Source organism: Strigops habroptila, chromosome 11 (assembly GCF_004027225.2).
Source record: "Strigops habroptila isolate Jane chromosome 11, bStrHab1.2.pri, whole genome shotgun sequence".
NCBI classification, from domain to species: domain Eukaryota; kingdom Metazoa; phylum Chordata; class Aves; order Psittaciformes; family Psittacidae; genus Strigops; species Strigops habroptila.
Window position 1 is genome coordinate 20,336,500 of NC_046360.1, and position 20,156 is coordinate 20,356,655.

Genomic DNA, 20,156 nt, shown 5'->3' on the forward strand with positions numbered 1-20,156 from the left:
GCTTTTCAACTAGTTTTTATAGCTCCTTCTTCAGTAAATCTGGGCAGAAGCTCCTGTACTTGCTTACAATAAATAAAAATTAAAAAATTAAAAAGCAATTACAACTAGGAAAGAAGGAACAAAGCAATACGTCATGTTTAGTCATCAGTCCAAGTAGGCAAAAGTGTGCAGGTTTGAGTTTTTACTAGACGTTTAGATACATGTACCCCAAAAGAACCCAATACTGGAGAAATCAGGTCAAAGAAATGCCCTACAAAGTAGCAAAAACAGACAGAAGAGGTTTTAATGGCTCTTAATCCCCATTAAAGTTCATGCTAGAATCTTGATTCAACTGACTCACACATACGTTTTGCTTCCTCTAGAATATTCTACAGAACCAGATGCAAAACTCCCTACATGACATCACATTGCCTTGGTGAGTCTTTTAGATCCATACAGAGCATGAAATCCATCAGAAGAATTAACATAGGTTTGGAATTTACACAGAAGAATCTCAAGGATACAAAAATGTTTAAGTTCAATGAAGTCTTACCAAAACTATGCCCTTCCCATCAGTCAAAATAAAATTCAATAAATACAAGTTGCATCTTACCTTTTCTGATAATTTCTTACTGTGAAAGAACCAAGACACTATAACTTAGCCACATTTTAAATCAGAGCAGTATTCAGAGAAGCCCATTGTTAATAAGCTATTGTATTTATTCCTGCAAGGAACAGCAACTAGTGTTTTGGTATTTTTCCCCTACCTGAATACTCTAAGACAGGAATCAGCAATCTGTCCTATACTTCCTTGAAATCAAGACATTTGTAGATGTTAACTCACTATTCCACTTTCAGAAGCTCGCTTCTGAAAAAAACAGGTATCTTCACCTTATAAAGAGTCAACAACTTACAAGAAGGTAACTGCCCTACAGCAGTTCCTCTGAGCTCTCTCTGCTGCCCAAGAGTAGAAAGGAAGAGGGAAAGCTTGGGTTAGCCCATTCTAAGTCAGAAGCCAAACTTGATGTGGGAGGAGCAACACTCCAATAAAACCACAGGGAGTAAACAGCATCCTTTCTAAAACACCTAGCTCTCTGCGATGGTGCTTGGCTGGAGCTGTGTAGAGCTGTACCTGTACTGCAGCACTTTATGTATCTCTCAGACAGCAAGTACAAGAAGTAACCACACAATTCATTGTATGGTGTTAAGACTGGCAAATACATTATTTATTCGAAGAGGATACTATGATTTAATCAAATATGCAACACTGCAACCAATGGACAAGGATCATACAGCCTGAACAAACCTGCAGTTTTTGTGAACTTCAGAGTGATCCTCCCAAACTGCTCAAGTGTTGTGTTTAGGAAACAAACAGATTTGCCAGTTGTATTTCTCACTAACATCATGAGGCAGAAAAGCTGTCTTAGTTCATCTTCTGCTTGAAGCACGTCAGCAGTCTGCAAGACTGTACAAAGGCTTTTGGACTACAATTCAGTTTCAATTTGGATCAACTTAAGTCACAGCTGCAATAAAAACCGACTTTATCAACAGAGAAATTTGTACATAATACTCTAAGTCTCCTAGAATTTTAGATTCATCAAAAGTGAAACTTTAAAAATCCATGAAAGCAGAACTTTGAGTATGCATCAAGCAAGTGTGTAGAGATAGCAATGGTAACTGGAAATGCTTGGCAGTCATTCCATCTTTATTCTTTATTCATCTTCATTCTAAATGCTGGAAAACTAATTAAAGTAACTCTGTAAAAACTATCACTGTAAGCAGAGACATGTTGACTAGACCATGCCCTGCCTAAGTCCTCTCTTCTTAACAGCATGAATAAGGAACAGAGACGCACTTGAAGCGATTTCAAGACAGCCTTCTGCAGGCTCCAGGAGCACAGGCACACAGGGAGACTCTCGCTGCTGTTGCATTCTGCAGGATTAATAACCAGTAAGAGGAAAGAGCGCATCAGACAGTCCTTTACAGCACTTCCACCAAAACAAGAGAGCATGTTCCACAGGATGCCAGCATCTAACTGCCAGGCAAACCTTTGTCTATATGCCACCATTCAAAGGCACTGGAAAAAAAAAAACGCATGTTGCCTGTGTCTAAGGCTTATCAGCTCATCACCAGCAGAGCTATTTTTTGGGCATGTGATTTTTCTATGACCAAGTTTTTAAATTTTGGTACTATACTAACTCTGGATTAACAACGCATTACAGTCATGTCTTAAAGGGAAACATACCAGGAACGGCACAAACCAAAGGAATAGGCATAGCCTTAAACACACGAGAGCACCATGAGCTGATGATGTATGCCTTGTCCCCCCTCTTTTTCACCCCCAGTCCAGTCACACTCCACGCGACCAAGAACAAGAGCATCCATCTAGGCTGCCCGCTCACCGCAGCACAAAAACCCTCTGTGCTTGATACACCACCTTATGCAGTACCTGTTATCAGCGCTTCAAAGAGGAGTCCAGAGGGCAGTATTTGAAACAAAACATCCTGGATCGTACTTCACAAATGGCAACCAAACTTGTGCCTCTTCTCCAGAAGGACAGGGACTAATTTTTATTCTTTTTTTTTGCTGTTGCTGTTTTGTTTTTTAATACTTCTCAGATCTTCCAGAAGCAGCCAGGAGAGGCTCAGACCTACAGCGGTAGGGTCCAGCTTCCTCCCCGCGTTCCAAAATACCACTACACATCAAAAGGGAGCACATACACAGTTCCACCCTGGCCTCTCATTTACAATCCTGGCACTTGCAACTGAGCATCCATTCATGTCTCCCTTGCCACAATAAAATCACTATCCCTCCCACTAGCATTTGTAGACAAAAAACATGAGCTGAAGAGATACAGAATTAAGCAAGGCCAACTAAAACGAAATTCACTGTCTCAGTTATGCTGCTGTTCTGTTCAAGCAAACCTGAGAATGACTTGACATCAGATCACAAGAACGATGATTAATCATGCAAGTATGTCCTATCTGTAAGACGCACAAAGTAACAATTAGCATCTGAGTAGTATTTTATACCAAGTCTGCCTTCAGCAGACACAGAGCTCTAAGACAGAAGCTTTACTAGTTCTAAGCTGTCTTTAAAAGAAAGATCATAGCTATTTCACTTTCACTCTATCTTAAAGTTTTAGTTTTTTGTTAAAGAGAGAACTGACACACTCAACAAGTATTCTGAATCTCTGGCAGACTTCCTCAATTTCCATGTCTTTAAAGTTATCACAATTACATGGCTATGAATCCATTACATGTTCTGACCACTATCACCCAGTGACTGAGTATTTTTCAAACTACCATTTTCAAAGCTAGTATCTGGACAGGTAACAAAGTCATGCACATTCTTCTGTATCTTTACAAAAAAATTTAAAGAAAGAGAAGGAAGAAACAATAGCCAAAGAAGTGCCCCTCCTAAATTTGGGAGAGCGCTGTAAGACTTCCAGCATTTTCTCAGACTTGGTATTTGTTAATATTTTTTACATCTAGTTTATACTTATAATCCAGAAAACAGACATCAAAAGAATCAAGTATTTTCATTTTGGCTTTACTGCTTTTTAGATCTATGAAGTATCAAAATGTTTTGTGGTAAATCCATACCAGAATTTAAACTAAGACATAAATAATTTTTTTAAGGCAAAAAAACAGGCCCAAGTACTTTCTAGAATAAGAATAAACTCCTTCAAGGGACATGTATCCAACTATACTAGGTAAATAATATACATATGGGTGGGGCAAGAGTACAGTGACAGCAGTCAAGTAAACGCATGCTTTTTAAACCAACACAGAATCTGCTGGATTGGATATAGCTTCATTTAACGTTACTGCTCACCTAAACGCTGAATCTATTTTACTTTTTTTTCTTTTTTTTTTTAATAATAAGAAAAACACATACAAAAAGAAACCCAAAGGGTAACTCGAAGCACAGAGATGAAATGAGTGGCGATTCACACAGCGGTCTATAGCCGAGCCACAAATGTAAGTTATATTGTGGAGTCCCAGTTCAGCACTGCAGCAAGTGCTCTCAAACTCTGGTATGGAAAGAGTCGGTGGCAAAAAGAGAAACATCCATTCTCCGGGTTTCTTTCTCCTGTCACACTTAGGCATTATGATAGGAATGGGGGGTCTGTTAGTACTTTTCCTCGCAGCTCCCGTCTCCAGACGACAGCTGTCTAGTCATCAGCTGCTTTCCCCTTCACTACTTCTACGGCCAAACCCACACGAGCCGTAAAGAAAACGCTTGTCAATTTCTCCCAGAGAATAGGAGCGATTCCCCCCCCCCCGTTTCCGACGGCACCCCAACTCCCGGTGACTGGAACGGGAAACAACTTGTGCGGAGAAGGGCGGGGAGCGCAGCGGGGCCGGCGGTCGAGGCCCGAGCACCTGGCGGCAGCCGCGGGGGAGGCACACGCCGGGCAGAGCCGCCGGGCCCCCCCGCTCCAGACCGGTCCTTGGCCTGCGGAGACCCCGGCCCCTGAGGGAGCGCGCGGCGCGGGCGGCGGGCCCGGCCGGGCGGGGTAGGCGTTACCCGCCGCAGCACCCCCCCTCCCCTTCCCACCTGGCAGTGGGAGACGACGAGGCTCTGGTTGCCTTCCCCGTGGTACTTCCATTCGTTCTCATCCATCTTCTCCACTTCCATGCCCGGCCCGGGCCGCCGCCGCGCCCCGTGCGGACGGTGCCTACCGCCAGCCCGCCGCGATCACGCCTCCACCATCACGGCTGCGCGCCGCAGGAAGTCCCGCCCTCCGCCGAGGAGGCCTCCGCGCGCGCGCCGGGCGGCCATGTTGGCTCCGGGCAGCTCCATAGCCGCCATCATTGAATGGGGCAGAACCTAACGGAGGCCGCCAGGAACCGCCCCGCTGCGGTTCTTCCGTCCAGCCTGGGACGGGCCGGAAGGCCGGGGGAGGGCACGTAGGTGGCCTTTCCACAGCGGCACGCGCAGCGCGCGAAGCGCCGTGGCCTTCGTTCCATGCTGGGGAGAGCTGCTTCGTCCAGAAACGAGGGCCTCGGCCAGGGCGCTGTCCTGGGCCCTGCTGTCGGCTGCCCTTATAACCTGTTCAGATACCACACTGTAAAATATCAGTCCACACCTGCAACAAAGGCTGCTCAGGTCATCAAACACTCAGGGTAAAACAAAAAAACCACCACCACCAAAAAAATTATTAAAGAATTAAGCTGTTTTCCTTACCAATACTGTTCAACATAGTCAAAAAGTGCTTCAGCACAGTGCTGATTATGAATATACCCATATACAATGTGCACTATATTTAAGGCAAGCTATCCAAATTCCCCATCACAAATACAAGATTAAATTCTAGGTCCCTTAATCCAATCCATTTTGTCACTATGATTTTCACTTAGAAACAGCAAAGCTTATCCTTGAGTTACCATTTTAAAATCATCACTAAGGGCTCTCTGAAATACACCTTTCCCCTCCTTCCTCCCAAAGCACTACACATCACACCAGAAAGTAACTAACACTTGCAGGTTTCCCTCTGTATAACCAACAGTTGTGTAAACTGGATAGTAGCCAAATTTAACTCTGCATGGCAGTCTTTTAAAAAAAGCCAAAGCAAAGAAAATTATGCCTTTTTAAAGGAGAAGATGCACCTAGAAAGCTGAAAATAAAACCTGCATATATCTGCAATGAGTCATTGATCCTTTTTTTAAAGGCATGTGGTGCTGTAACTGAAATCATTTATCATCTAATTTCACTAGATCTTTTTTTTTTTAATGGGGTTTAAACAATTTGTACTTTCCTTTTGCCAAAATACTGATAAGCACTTCACCTTTCCTTTTTATTCAAGGTTTTCCTATAGGCACCCACATGAAAAAGGAAACGTGAATCCCTGCTCCTTTGGCCATTTAGTAAAGATGAAAATAATGACAGAGGGATGTTTAGAATATGTTTCTGTCACCTGTGTTTGCAAAGTTTCTTTATGTTGTGTAACAACAAATGGATATATAAAACACACAAGAATTTACTATATTATCCTGACTTACCAAAAGTGTTATAAAGAAGTTTCACTCAAGACTGTGGTCAAGATTGTGGCATTTATAACACCGGCATTAAAAAACAATTCTAATTCAGAGAAATAGTATGTGGACACTCACTAGGCTTATGTGGATAAATACAAAGGCAAATAATATCAATATTATATTATAAAGTCTTGCAATGGCAAAACTGATTTGTCTTAATTTTGAAAGGTCCTCTAGTATAGCAAGTTGATTTTCTATTGTTTCATGAAAAATTTACACCTACAGAGGAGAAAACCCAGGTTTGAACACAGTCCCTCTCTAGCGGTTACTTCTCTTCACCTTTTTCTCCAGTGCAGAACTACCACTTGGGCACGTTGCCAGAGTGTTCTGAAAACACAGTGATAGAATTGGAAACCTCAGGGTCAAAAACCTAGTAACACATTATTTTTCCCTGCATTATAAGTTTTTAAATATTACTCATTTCCAGTATTACCTACAATGTGCTTGAAGTGAAATATCTTAAGCCTTTCTGCCATTAATGACACTGAAGTATGGCTTAACTGGAATTCCATTGACAGGGCTATGTCTTGTGCTACTACAGCTTATCTTCTATCATCCCACATTTACAGTTTTTGTTTCGTTTGAAATGGCATTTAAACTACAGCAATAACTTCAACATCTTCAGTGCATCCATCCTAGCTCCCCTGACTCATGCCATCCTGACTGCCACAGCTCACCAAAACAATTCCCCTTCCAGCTTCAGCTCAAAACCTGAGTCCTTTTCTCAGGCATGCCCCAGAGCCATTAACATTGGACTCTCACATATGCAATCTTTCACAACTTGTAAATTTACCAGGGAATGAGAAAGAGTGTAAAAAGAGATCACTTACTCACTTTGAGGAGGAAAAAAAAGTATCAGACAAGCATTTCTTAGTAATACTCTGATGGCTATAAAAAGTTCATTAAATCCAGATCTGAGGAGAAAAATAGCATTACTTGAGACTCATGATAAAATTAGGTGCCAATAACACAAAGGACTTGTAAGCTTTTGAGAAAGGGTTTTGTAATAATAGCTACATCTCAGTTCTCCAGGTTCCTAAGATGAAAGGTTTCTATAAAAGAGCAGTTATTTTGTTCTTTATGAAAAGAGTCAGCATGACAGAAAAGATCCCATCCTGGGACCTATAATTGTCTGCCTCAAAAAGATCAGGATTAAGAAAATCACAAAATCAAGGCAGTGAGTCCAAGAACATTGAATGGACAAAATAATGTGCCACAAAATATTTTTTTAAACTACTGCACCATTTTAAGTTTTCAAAAGATGCAATTATGTTTAAATAAGACTGTCAGTTTTATATTTTATTATACCCAGACCTTCAAAAATGGAGTTTACTTATATAACTCATACCACATTAAAATTTTAAAGCTTTGCTTATTTTCTGTTATCAGGATGATACCACTGCTCCATGTTTTTTCTTGAGTCCTTGGTTTCTCTGTGTAAATTCAAACACATATTGGAAGTGCAGGAAATCTCATGCTTCAACTCTCATTTCACCACCTTAGACTGAAAAACACTGACCCAACAAAGGGAAAAAAGATTAGAGTAGGACCAAAGTGGGTCATTTGATGGCTTTTTTGAAAGCATGTCTTACTTTAAACCACAACAGAGTATTTTAGAAACTAAGCAAGTCAGTGGCTTCAGGAATAGGAATGGAAGTACCAAAAAGGTGAGTTAAGGTCAGTGAAGATAAAGCCACATGTATGTTATTAACAGACAAGAGCTTGCACAAACTTACCCAGCCATCAATAAGCACAGATGTGAATAAACAAATGCTATAACTGCTAAGAGATTTAATTGTGACATACAGTTTAAGGGAGGAAATGAAGTCAGAGACACAGCATAAATAACTTCTCTGTACAGTATATATAATGCCAAAGAATTGCCAAGACAGACAATATTTTTTACATATAGTCAAGATAACTAAATACTGTTTTCTACGCACAAGAGTCCTGAACATTTATTGAGGGGAAAAAAAAAAAAAACCAACCAATTTTGAGGGGTCGGATGGACAGACATGGCAGGACACAACACCCCAAAAAGCGCCCAAACAAACAAAAAGCAGCACTGTGAATTTTTGGACTGGTAAGAGAAAACATATGGAAAAGAAGATTTAGTTAGAAACTGTAGGAGGTCTTTAAAGCAGAATGCTATGGTGAAATCCTAGTAGGTTTGACAGGGTATTAAAGCAGAATGGAACAAGACCAACCCCATCTAAGCACCTCCTTCAAGTCTGTTCTTACAGCCTGTAATCCTGTAGGCAAGGAAGGAAAGATGAAGGGATAAAGAGCTTTGAGGCTTTGCATGGTATTAAGTGACATGTGAGCTACTAGAAAACAAAATGCTCTTTATGTAAAGAGGCAAACTACCAGAGCAGACTCAGTAGCCTGTTCAGAAGTCACATAGAACCAGTATTTTTGCTACTTTCGGGACAGGATAACACTTCTAATTGCAGATACTTTGCTATTAATGTTATACTGTTCACTCAAGATCAGACGCCCTCTTGCAAGGTATGACTGCCCGGAGAAAATGCCTCATTGTCTCAGATCACAAACATACCCTAACCTTGCATTTAGTCCTTGGACCTCTTAATGGTTAAAGGAGATCACATCTTAAACTTCCTTTTGACACAAGCCCTGTAAGACCATCTTTAAACGGGGAAGAAAACACACATTAAAGTGGTTCTCAGCTAAATTGCCATCAATGAACTTCTGTGGAAAAACCTTGAAACCTTCCCCATTAAAACTTTTCCTTTACCAAGTACAAAGTCTCCAGAAGATAAATTACAAATTGACATAAACTGATCACACATTTATACCCAGAAGCACCAAACTGCACAACAGTATCTGGGGATGGTACAGAAGGACTGAGCAGCACTTTGTTCTGTACTTACTGATAAATTCAGATTTATGTTTCCCTCACACAGCTTTCCAATACTTTGAGACAACTTCTCAGATTCATGCATACCACATTTTTTTGACTGTACTGCTGATAATTTTGGCGTGATCTCTGTATTCAAATGGCAGCATAGAAAATGCATGCTTCCCACTGACCAGCTCCCTTGAAGAACTCACTTTACTGGAATCATCTCGACTGAAATCAATAAATAGAACCTGTATTTTCAAGAGACATTTTCTCAAATTTTAAACTTCAGATTCTCTGTCATCTCCAATGCATAAACATGGATATAATGCAGTTTCACAAGCAGAGAAGTGTATATAAATACTGTGGTATCTTAAAGGGTGATCTTTTCAAATCTGGCTGCATATTCCTGTGCCCTCTCTTCAAATTACCCTTAGGACCTTTACACCCACGTGGCACATTAGAGCAAATTATTCATCAAATGAATGGTCAGGTTTTCTCAGGTGGGATTTCCTCTCTCCCCTTTTTAAAGTGCTTTTAGGTGGATTAGCAAACCAGCATGACACATTGCATAGCCACACAAGTCTCCAGTCTCCAGCCACCATTAAAGAAGGAAGGGGAACACAACCAAAACCGGTGGGGAGTGCAGGATTAGTCATTTTGTTGCTAGCTCATTCTCAGACCAGATTAAACCAATTATAAAACAGTACTTTTAGCAGCACTGCAGAACCGTGGAGCAGGGTGGATGTGTGGGGGTCCTTTAAAGGGAAGAAAGCACACAGAACGAACAGATATTTCTGGTTCTGCTCTGAAAAAGCAATGGAGAGCACATCACCAAAGAAGTGTTTTGGGAGAGAGAACTATATCATTCATTGAGCAATCCATGGGCTGTCACTTACAGGTTTTGTTTTGGTTGGTTGGGGTTTTGTTTGGTTTTGCTTTTCTGGGTTTATTTTTTGGTTTTGTTGTTGTTCAACATCAGTAACAAAAGATGCACTTGCAGCTAGTATAGCCAGTACTAGAAACATAACTGTAAATTCCATTAGAACAATCCTGTTACCCAACTCAAAGTCAGCTGGCAGACCAAAAATAAATTAAATTATAGTATTTGTCCCCCAGCTAGAAATAAGTATCTTGAAAGAGGAAATAATCTGACAAAAGCAGGAAAGTAACGGACACAAACGTTTTCTGGTTTTGGAGGGTTTCTGGGTTTTTTGGTCTTTTTGTGGTGGGCTGGGGGTTGTTTGGGGTTTTTGTTTGTTTGGGGGGAGTGGGGGTTTTTGAGTTTTTGGGTTTTTTGGGGGGAAGTTGGGATTTTTTTTGTTGGTTTTTTTTGGGGGGGGGAGGGTGGGTGGTGTTTGTTTCTTGGAGATGTTGGGGGGATTGGTTTTGTTTTAATATGATTGAGTTCATGAGGCTCCCAGAGCAGTATGTTTTACAAAGCAAATCTATCACTATCTATCAATATTTGAGAGAGAGAGCAAAAGAGACAGAAGGAGATTGGTAAATCTCAAAACTACTTATTACAAGGTAGGCATATTTTTCTATACACAACATGGGTTGGTTTTCCATTTTCTCACTTAGCACTACAAAAAGGAAGTTAAATGCTGTTCCCATAATCCTCGATCTACTTTACTTCTGGACGTGTCTGAAAAGCAGCACTGATGATAAAACCTCTAAATTGCTCTTCTCTAAGATCCCAGTTGATCAATATTAATACTTTCTCTGTCACAGAGATTTCCAGGAGTGCATAGTATTGCAAACTAGAATAAGGGGAAACAGCTTCATCTGCTGGTTTGAGAAAATACTATCATGTCTATGCATAGTTTAATACTTGCCTTCCCCCCACCACGACCTCCTCCTCTCTCCACTTGTATCTCCTATACCTTATACAGTAAAATCTACAGGATTGGGCTGGTGTTTTTGTGTTTGGTTTGGGGTTTGGGGTTTTTTTTGTTTGTTTGGGTTTTTTTTTTTTTCCTGTTACACTATATGGTGTAGCAGCAGCAAAAACATGTGCACACACTCCCCAGGTAATTGGACCTGGGCACAGTGATTGACAGCCAGCTGAACATGAGACAGCATGTGCCCAGGCAGCCAAGGCAGCCAACAGCATCCTGGCCTGTATCAGCTCTAGCGCGGCAGCATGGCCAGGGCAGTGTTTGCTCCCCTGTACTGGGCACTGGTGAGACCGCATCTTAAGTCTTGTGTTCAGTTCTGGGCCTCTCACAGAGAGAGAGACATTGAGGTATTGGAGCAGGTCCAGAGAAGGGCAACGGAGCTGGTGAAGGGTCTGGAGCACAAGTGTGATGAGGAACAGCTGAAGGAACTGGGGGGGGTTTAGTTTGGAGAAAAGGAGGCTCAGGGTGGGCCTTATCAATCTCTACAACTACCTGAAAGGAGGATGGAGCCAGGAGGTGGCTCGTCACTTCTCCAAGTAAGAAGTGATAGGACAAGAAGAAATGGCCTCAATCTGCACAAAGGGAGGTTTAAATTGGATATTGGGAAAATTTTTTTCACCAAAAGGGTTGTTAAGCATTGGAACAGGCTGGCCAGGGCAGTGGTGGAATCACTGTCCCTGGAAGTGTTCAAAAACCGTGTAGATGAGGCCCTTAGTGACATGGTTTAGTGGTTGACCTGGCAGTGCTGGGGTAGAGGTTGAAGTTTATGATCTTAAAGGTCTTTTCCAACCTAGTTGATTCTATGATTCTATCCCAGGTAATTCATTGAAAGGAAAAGCTCTGAATCTACTTTTCATCTCCTGTTCATTAATATAGACAGACATGTCTGAAGACATCGCTCAAAGACTTCCCATTATTTAGTTTACAAGTTTCTTGTAATTTTACTGAAACTTCATAGTGTTCGTGATCAGCTATTCCATTGGACTAGGAGAAAAATTAACTCTATCCCAGCTGAAACCAGGACAGACTCTTTTTTGCAAACAGGAGTGTCTGATGGAGATTTTTTTTTTTTTTAAACAAACCAGAAAGAAATATGTGAAAAGATTATTGAAAAACATGATGGCTTATCTCGTTAAAAAGTAACTTTTTAAGAAGCATCAGCACTGAAACGATCATAGAGAATTTATGGGATACAGATTGAAGTTAAGGATATACCTTTTGCTGTCTTTTTAGTCTCAATGAGATTAAAATCTAAACTTCTGCTAATGTACACATATAACATTAATGTTGACATAAACTAATTTCTGAGTGACTGACTTGGCAGTCTCAGTATTCTTGCAAACATTCATTTAAAAGCCAAGAACGATGAAAAAAAAAAAAAAAAAAAAAAAAAAACCAAACCAAAACAAAACCAAAAACACCCAACAAAAACACAAAACCAAAACACAACCCAGGTAGTTACATATATTCTTAAAGTGTCCCCTCCTTTTAACCTGCTCTTACAGATAAACTGCACTTGCTCTGTGCAGCCATGGGTCTGATGAATAAGCCTAAGGAGGTACAGCTGTGAGAAGCCACATTTGGACCTCTACAGCTGGCTGAGGAGCTACACATCAGCTCAGGTCCTTGCCCCTGTCCCAGCTGTGTGCACCAGTCAGGGAGCAAGCAAAAGTGGCTGCTCTGCAAGGGACGACTAGCCAGGAGCTGGGGTGACAGCAAGGCACCATATTAATGAGTTCAATCCTACTGTACCTGAGCATGAGGAACAGAGCAGGTTTGGTGACAGTGACCAGGGATGGGCCAAGCCAGCTGTAGTGATGAGGTCCAAGGTCACCATGCAAGGTATGAGGCCAGGCACAAGTGTACCTATAGCTGAATCCATCATATCTTTTCCCTCCTGCAGACTGTCCCCCTTCAACCTTTCCAAACAACTGGTCATTACCTTTATTGCTGTTGTGTCTTACACACAGGTTTCCTTACTTGCCAAGGCCAGGGGATCCTGTGCATAAGTATTTTCCATGTGCCTGTGTGGTCTGTTAGCTCCATGTTCCCTCAGAATACTGGTCTAAAATTCATATAATTTGGTTTTACCACAGTTAAAGCTATGACGACTGTCATTATTCCATTATCTTGATTGCAGAAAGTATTTTAAAGACCATGGGTCACTTGGATTACTTAAATTACCACAGTTTCACAATTCCATAGTTCCCTTAGACAAGACTGATCTCGTTCATTTTCAAAGGGCTGATCAGTTCAAATCCCCATTCAAATGAGAAGGCTGTGCATTCCCTTAACACGTCTGAAAGTCAGACCACTATTTCAATGTCTGTACTCGAGAGAACGTAGAGACTCAGGAAGAGGTTAAAAGGCAATGGAAATTAAAGGAAAAACTTAAAATAGGAATGGGCATACAGATGACAGTCATAAAGAAGCACTTTAAAAGTGGGAGAAAGAAAAAAAGAAGCAAATAAACCAAAAAACATGCAGAGTATTACCAGCCATAAGCCTGAACTGTTATTTTTGCATGCAAATTGTGTTTCAGAGATTAGTCCCAGAATGTAATTTATTATGATGTGAAAAATCATACCATGACTAATTCCTCATCAAGGGCACAACACTATTAAACACAGTTGTGCAAAGAGGCTTTACAGGAGACTAGATCCACATAGATTCAAAGGGGAAAAATGCCATTTCAGGAATAACCTACATTACCCACCAAAATGCAACTCACCTGAAGTTGCTCACAGCAATTGTTCAAGAAAGGAACACAGCCTAAACAGTACTTACCCAGACTCTGTATAGCTATACAACCTATATGTATATTAACCTCCTTGGACAACTCAGAAGGCCTGAGAGGTGTACCAATATTTTATTAGAAGATCCTTGTATAAGGATCAGTCTTTGATCGAAGTAAAAAGACAAACATATGGACCTTATCCGCTAAGCTTTTAGCCTTCCCCCAACGTATTCCTTCCAGTACATGAACATTTCTGAAATGTCCTTCGAAGTTTTAAGAATCTGAATGTCTTGATCACATTTATTTCCCATCACCTCTATCTCCTGCCCACCTCCTCTCATCTGCCTCCAAGCATCACTGTACCACACTGGGCTCTTTATGGAGGGGGTACTTCGCAAGATCAACAATACCATGTTTCAGTTGAACGCCAAGTAATCCTACGTATGCATTATCGCTTCACAGAAACAGGAGATGGTCAAACACAATGACAGAGCAAAAGGCTAGCTGAAAAACAAAACAAACCAACCTTAAACTACAAAACCAAACCCAACTAAAACCATCACATACACAGATTGATCGATCAGGAATTTTCTCTATTTTAGAAGTGATGCTTTATTTCACAACCAAAGATGCAGTACTTAATGAGATTCATTTTTCCTTTCTGCTGGGTATTCTTGCTGTATTATTCTAGAAGGACAGTATTGTGTAGCTGTTCTGGGTTCAGCTATAGCAGTCATTTTTCTCCTTCTTAGTAGCTGGTGCAGTGCTGTGTTTTTTAACTTTCAGCCTGGCAGCAACGCTGATAACACCGATGTTTTTAGTTGTTGCTAAGTAATGTTTATTCCAACCAAGGACTTTCTCAGTCTCATGCTTTGCCAGGGAGGAGGGGAAGCCGGGAGGAAGCAGAGACAGGACACCTGACCCAAACTAGCCAAAGGGGTATTCCATACCACAGCACGTCATGCCCAGTATATAAACCTGGGGGAGTTACCCGGAAGGCCCAGATCACTGCTCGGGTCGGGCTGGGTATCGGTCGGCGGGTGGTGAGCAATTGTATCCTCTCCCCTTGTTATTTCACTAATCATTATTATCACTGGTGGTAGCAGTAGTGGTTTGTATTATACCTTAGTTACTGGACTGCTCTTATCTCAACCCGTGGGAGTTACATTCTTCCCATTCTCCTCCCCATCCCTCCGGGAGCGGGGGGAGGAAGGGGGGGAGTGAGCGAGCGGCTGTGTGGTTCTGAGTTACCGGCTAGGCTCAAACCACGACAGTAGCTTTATTAATTTTTGTTATCAGTGTACTTACATGAACTTTAGAAGATGTTGAGGATACTCCCAAGATCTTCAGAAGACAGGCATGACCATGTACGTACTAGGAGCAAAATGAAATTACGAACTTCCACAAGCACCATACTGGCTTTTTTGACCATAATGCACAATATAAAGTTAATTGTCCTTTCTTGCTGTCAAATTCAGGCCCGCTCCTTTGTATTACTGCCAACTGAAAATACCCATTTGATTTCAAATATTTTAACTCTTGATGAAATTAAGAGCTCAACTCTTTGGTTCTAACATATTTATCTTTACCAAATAATCACATTTACCAAACCCAACCATTCTTCTGCCACCAATTTCCTAAAGCAATCATTCCAAACATGATGTCCAAAGTAAGTGCTACAAGTAATTTAAATTAAAACACATAGACAGAAACCCTTTTACATGAATGGGGAGTTTATATAAAAGGAGAAAGAACATCAACCTACTGCTCTGGTTTTTTATATGGAGATGTTCACAAAGGCATCAAGCAGGCTATGTAAAAATATCAAAAATAGTCCCTCTTCCAAAAAGTATAATTAAAGATCCAAATAGCTCCATAAATAAAGCATGAAGGTAAAATAAAAAATTTTCCCAAGACCATTAATCATTAAAAAGCTCAGCTTTGTCTTCTTTTAAGAGGGCAACTACCATTAGATTTTTCAGTTTTTCAGTTCCTCCATTTTTGTGCAGCGCAGTGAAATGTTTGTCAGAACACAGGATTACAGCCTGCAGATGGCAACCCTTCATATGTTCCGTGTAACAAATGCTATCTCCTTTAGGTGATAGGCCTCCCATTCCTCTGGAACAGGGAAAACAGTCAACAGTTACTAAAAAATGTTGGCAGGACAAGGTGAGAGCCATCACTGATGTGACTCACACAGTAAAGAATAATCCTGGAAACCCCAGAGAACAGTTAGATTATAACCACATGAATTCAGACATGAAAACAGCAGTAACAGATTTGGGGTGGGGATAGAGGGAAAGAGAAGAGAAACTCAATTTCAAACAAAAAGATAATCAAATGTCAATTAAAGTCTTGAGCATATACTTGTGGAAAAAAGGTTAAAACCTGGACACTAAGCATGAAACAGGAGACAACTATTATAAATAAAAGACTTACTGGGAAGGAGACCAAAGGATATATTTTAGGGATACTAATTCACTGACAGTTTTAAGTAAGAATAAAACTAACTGTAGATATAGGCATAATGCTTAGATGCTGTTGCTGAAGGTGGAACTCCAGCTTTAATTTGTTCAGTTAGGCGTCTGAAGCAGTGGAAATAATATGTTGCTGTGATGAACTGCATGTTAAGTAATTAGTTCATAGGCAGTGAATCACACCAGGAGATACGTTAGTAGAAGAGCCCAGCACTGCTACCCAAAAAAATCCAACCTTCAGACCTACTGAAGTAATCACCAAAGGAAACAACTGCTGTAAAACATGCAAATAATCTAAAACATATTAGCAGAACATATAGAAAAAAAATAATAATGTATATGGTTTTTCAGGACCCTGTCTGAAGAGCTGAATGTGTTACACGTAACTTTTCCCAAAAGCATAATTGTTTCCCCCTCACACTTTGTTAGCAAAGTTTATTCCAGATCTCAGTATTCTCAACTGTGGATCCTTGTGAAGTGGTACTGGAACAGAAAGTCTATTCAGCAGCAATAGTATTTCAAATGACCTGAAGTTAGATTTGCAAAGAACAGAATACAAAATATACATTACAGTATTCTGTTACACTCACCAATCTGGTACAAAAGAGCTATAATGAGGCTGGAAATAAATGCCTCTTAAAAGCTCTGGATTAATTTTCCCTTTTTAATCCAGTGCTAGTTACTATTCCAATTCTTGTGTTCATTGCCAAGACATGGTGTCCGCCAGTAAACAAGTATTAATCATTTCATGTCATTGCAAAGGTTTTATAAATTTAACAAGAAAACAGTATTTGAACAACAGAGTTGTAACACTGAAGGGAAGAGGAAAGGGCAACAAGAAATTGTCTTGTATGTGCTTTTCTTCTGATTTCTAGTCTCATAATCAGAGATAGACACAGAGCCTACCCTGGATCACAGCTAAGAAGAAGCCCTTTAACTTCAGCAAACTTCTGCACACAGACGTTTTATTTAATTTTTCATTCCATGGAACGTTCAACATCTGGTGCTTTAGAACACATTTAGAAAAAGAATCAGGGGTAAAGGCTTATGGAAAAAAAGACAAATACCTGTTTATTTTAGGAAATACACACAGCTTTCCCTGAACATACCATCAAGACATATGGCACACACAGAGTTGTGACACTCAAACAAACACATTATTTTTGGGTGAAATGACTCACAGACAGAACAGGTAAGGTTTCGGCTACAATTAAATCTTCATTTGATACTTCAGAAACTAAAAGATGCTCCATGAAACTAATACACAGGACTGAGTTAAACAATGCAAGTGCTTGAAATGTTCATCTAGGCCTGAGGCAAAAGGCTTTTAGTGTTAAACATGGAAGTAATTCTACTAACTTCTGTTGAAGCAACAACTTTTCCTTACTTAAGATGTGTAGCATTGAGTCATTAGAGAAAAAAAAAAAACACAAAACCAAAAACCCACACAAAACCTGAAGCATGTCATATTAGCTAAACAACATTTAGTGAAAAGACCAATGACAAAATCAAGTGTTCCACAAATGAATTAGTTTTGTTCAGCAAAATTACTATCTATAAAAAAATCTAATTCCAGGTTACACATTCAGCACTACTACTAAATTCAAGTACATATTTAATTACTTTTGACTGATATCTTAGCATGACTCCTTCAACCACTTAAAACAAAAAAGCTCACAATCCACATCAAAATATTCAATGTCTTCAGTTTCAGTATCAGCCCATCATATTGTGGAGCAAAGAAAGAACAAGACAACCCTCTTTCCAATGCATTTGTACATCTTCCCTCCTCAAACCCTTCGACAAAACCCTTGTATCAAGCCAAGCGAGACATGTATCAGATGATCTCTGCCATATCCAGGAAAAAAAAAAGCATACTTCCAAGAAGAAAAGATTTGTATGAGTACTAAATAAAATGTTCTCATCATACACATTACAAGAATTCTGTTTTCGTTCATGCTTCTGCAGCCTTAGAAATACATTCTTCCTAACACATGATAAATCCAAATCCACAGAGTGAGAGAAGGCAAGTCTAAGGGGTCAGCTTTTGTTTTAATCCATTCCAAGAATATATAAAAAGAGTAAAACACTATAGTTTATATTCTTCTCCATCACTCCTAAGTGTGCATTTATGCAAATCTAACCCTCGGGTCCTTGTACCATCCTCTTGAATTATATCATCCTTGCTTTTGGATGTGCGCATCCCGCCAGAATGTGCTGCATTCTTTTCTGACTACCTAGAACTACTGCAACAACCAGGGCTGTGCTCACACAGTTTAAGAAGTACCTTCTGGTACAACCTACCTTTTTCTTCCTTCTTCCTCCATGTTTGTTCATTCTTCATTCATGCAGCAGCTAATCCTGGGAATGGTACAGAGAAGCATTATCAGTCATCTGAGGCCAGAGTTACTAATGTCAGCTGTATAAGATGATGAATTTAACAACAGTTTGCATGACTGGGCTCTACACTATATTGTCCCAAACATCATACTGCAGTCATGAAGACTCTATAGTAAAAACTGCTTTATTAATTTGATTGTACTTGCTACTAGTGAACTACAAATAAAGTTTGTAAGAGTTTATGCTCTAGAAAGTTCATATTCAAAGCTGCTGCATCACAGCATCTACGAAGATTGTGTTTATACTTTTACACATGCACCTTACTTTTAAAGGTGTGTTCTGTTTCAAAGATGAACTTTCATACTTGGCATATCTCCAGGGCCACAAACTTATTTTTTCTAAGATGGGTATTTATTTAGCACAAGAGGTTTGCTTAAAACACTACAGAACCATTTTGTAATGTAATTTTTCTTCCTACTAAAGCACAACAGCATTATCTTACCAGGAGAGATATTTGCAACTGTGTCTTTCAGTCACTCAGTATTGATTTGCTGTTCAATTTAACTGAACAGACATTTATATTCTTTTACGATTTCTGTTTCTTTGGTTTTTTTAAGAACGACCAGGGAGAATAACCAATACTGTCTATCTTCTGCTAATGAGGCTATATAAATATTACCATCAACAACCTAGAGGCCAATAGTTTAAAGTAACAATAAAAACAATTTTGTCACTGTCCTGAGCTCAGCTACAGCCTGACAGGCTGCTTCCTGACACTTTTAGAGATCAGTCATAGCTCAATCTCACAGTGCAAAGTTACTCTCCCAAGCAGATGAAAAAATTCTTTCATGCAATTCCATTTCAATTAAAATATAGTGGCACCCCTCAAGCAGTTACCCAAATTACAAGCTAAAATGCAGCAGTTTACTTCTCAATGAAAATTTTACATAGCCTTATAATGGAAAGCAAAGTATCACTTGTTATTACTTAAATACATTCAGTCCTTGGCAAGAAAACAATTAAAATAGATGGGCCTATTACAGCATAAAAATTATCAAGAGCAATTCTGGCACCACAGGAAAAATAATTTATAAAAACATGTGGTGACAGTAAAAAGTATCAACCTTCCCACTCAAGAAGCAGAATGCCTCCATTAACCCAACAATGTGCATTGCCATGGCTGAGTGGGAAGGCTTACATCAGCCTGGAGGGATTGCACAAAGCCAAACTGATGACTGCAGGCACCGACACAACTCAAGGCAGAAATCAAGATGAGGTCAAAGTTCTGAGTTACACTCCTGATCTCTCTCCCTTACTGGTATGGTTGGGGGAGAAGGGGGGAAGGCAAAACAGAAAAAAGCCGCCAGACATGGATTATTGTTCTGAAGGGAACTAAAAATGTGAAAGGAAAATTCATGGTTAAAATAGCTAAGAAAAACAGCTATGCAAAGGCTTCTGAGATACATCAGCACATAAAGGAATGCTAGTACTGGAAAGATGAAGACAAAGTTGCTGAAGAGAGGCAAACAACTGTAAGAGTTCAATAAATATTGCCTATCTGTATTTGATATTGCAGATAATTTTGTGCTGTAAGAGTATAATGAAATACTTCCAGTATACTTATGACTAAAGCAGATGATATCAAGACAACTATTAGGATTTCATAAGGAAAAACAACCACAAGGTCTAAGAAACAGCCAAGAGAACTTCCTTAGAGTAGCAGCAGGATCCTGATGTCCGTTTCTGATGAATGTGGAAATAACTAGAAAATTTCTCTAGAGTAGATGTCCAGATATAAAAAAGTAACAACTAATAACT

General features: G+C 40.0%; 1 protein-coding gene across 2 annotated transcripts in view; it reads right to left on the reverse strand.

Annotated features, from left to right (window-relative positions):
* Positions 1-20,156, reverse strand: part of IPPK (inositol-pentakisphosphate 2-kinase) — a 56,440-nt gene that overhangs the window by 22,285 nt on the left and 13,999 nt on the right. Inside the window, exon 3 of one of the 2 annotated variants that reach the window (XM_030501925.1) lies at positions 18,303-18,359. In XM_030501925.1, the coding sequence (XP_030357785.1) occupies positions 18,303-18,335 (33 nt within the window). In that variant the 5' untranslated portion in view covers positions 18,336-18,359. Of the gene's footprint in view, positions 1-4,542; positions 4,717-18,302; positions 18,360-20,156 lie in introns of those variants that run through there. The other variant, XM_030501924.1, reaches the window with a different exon arrangement.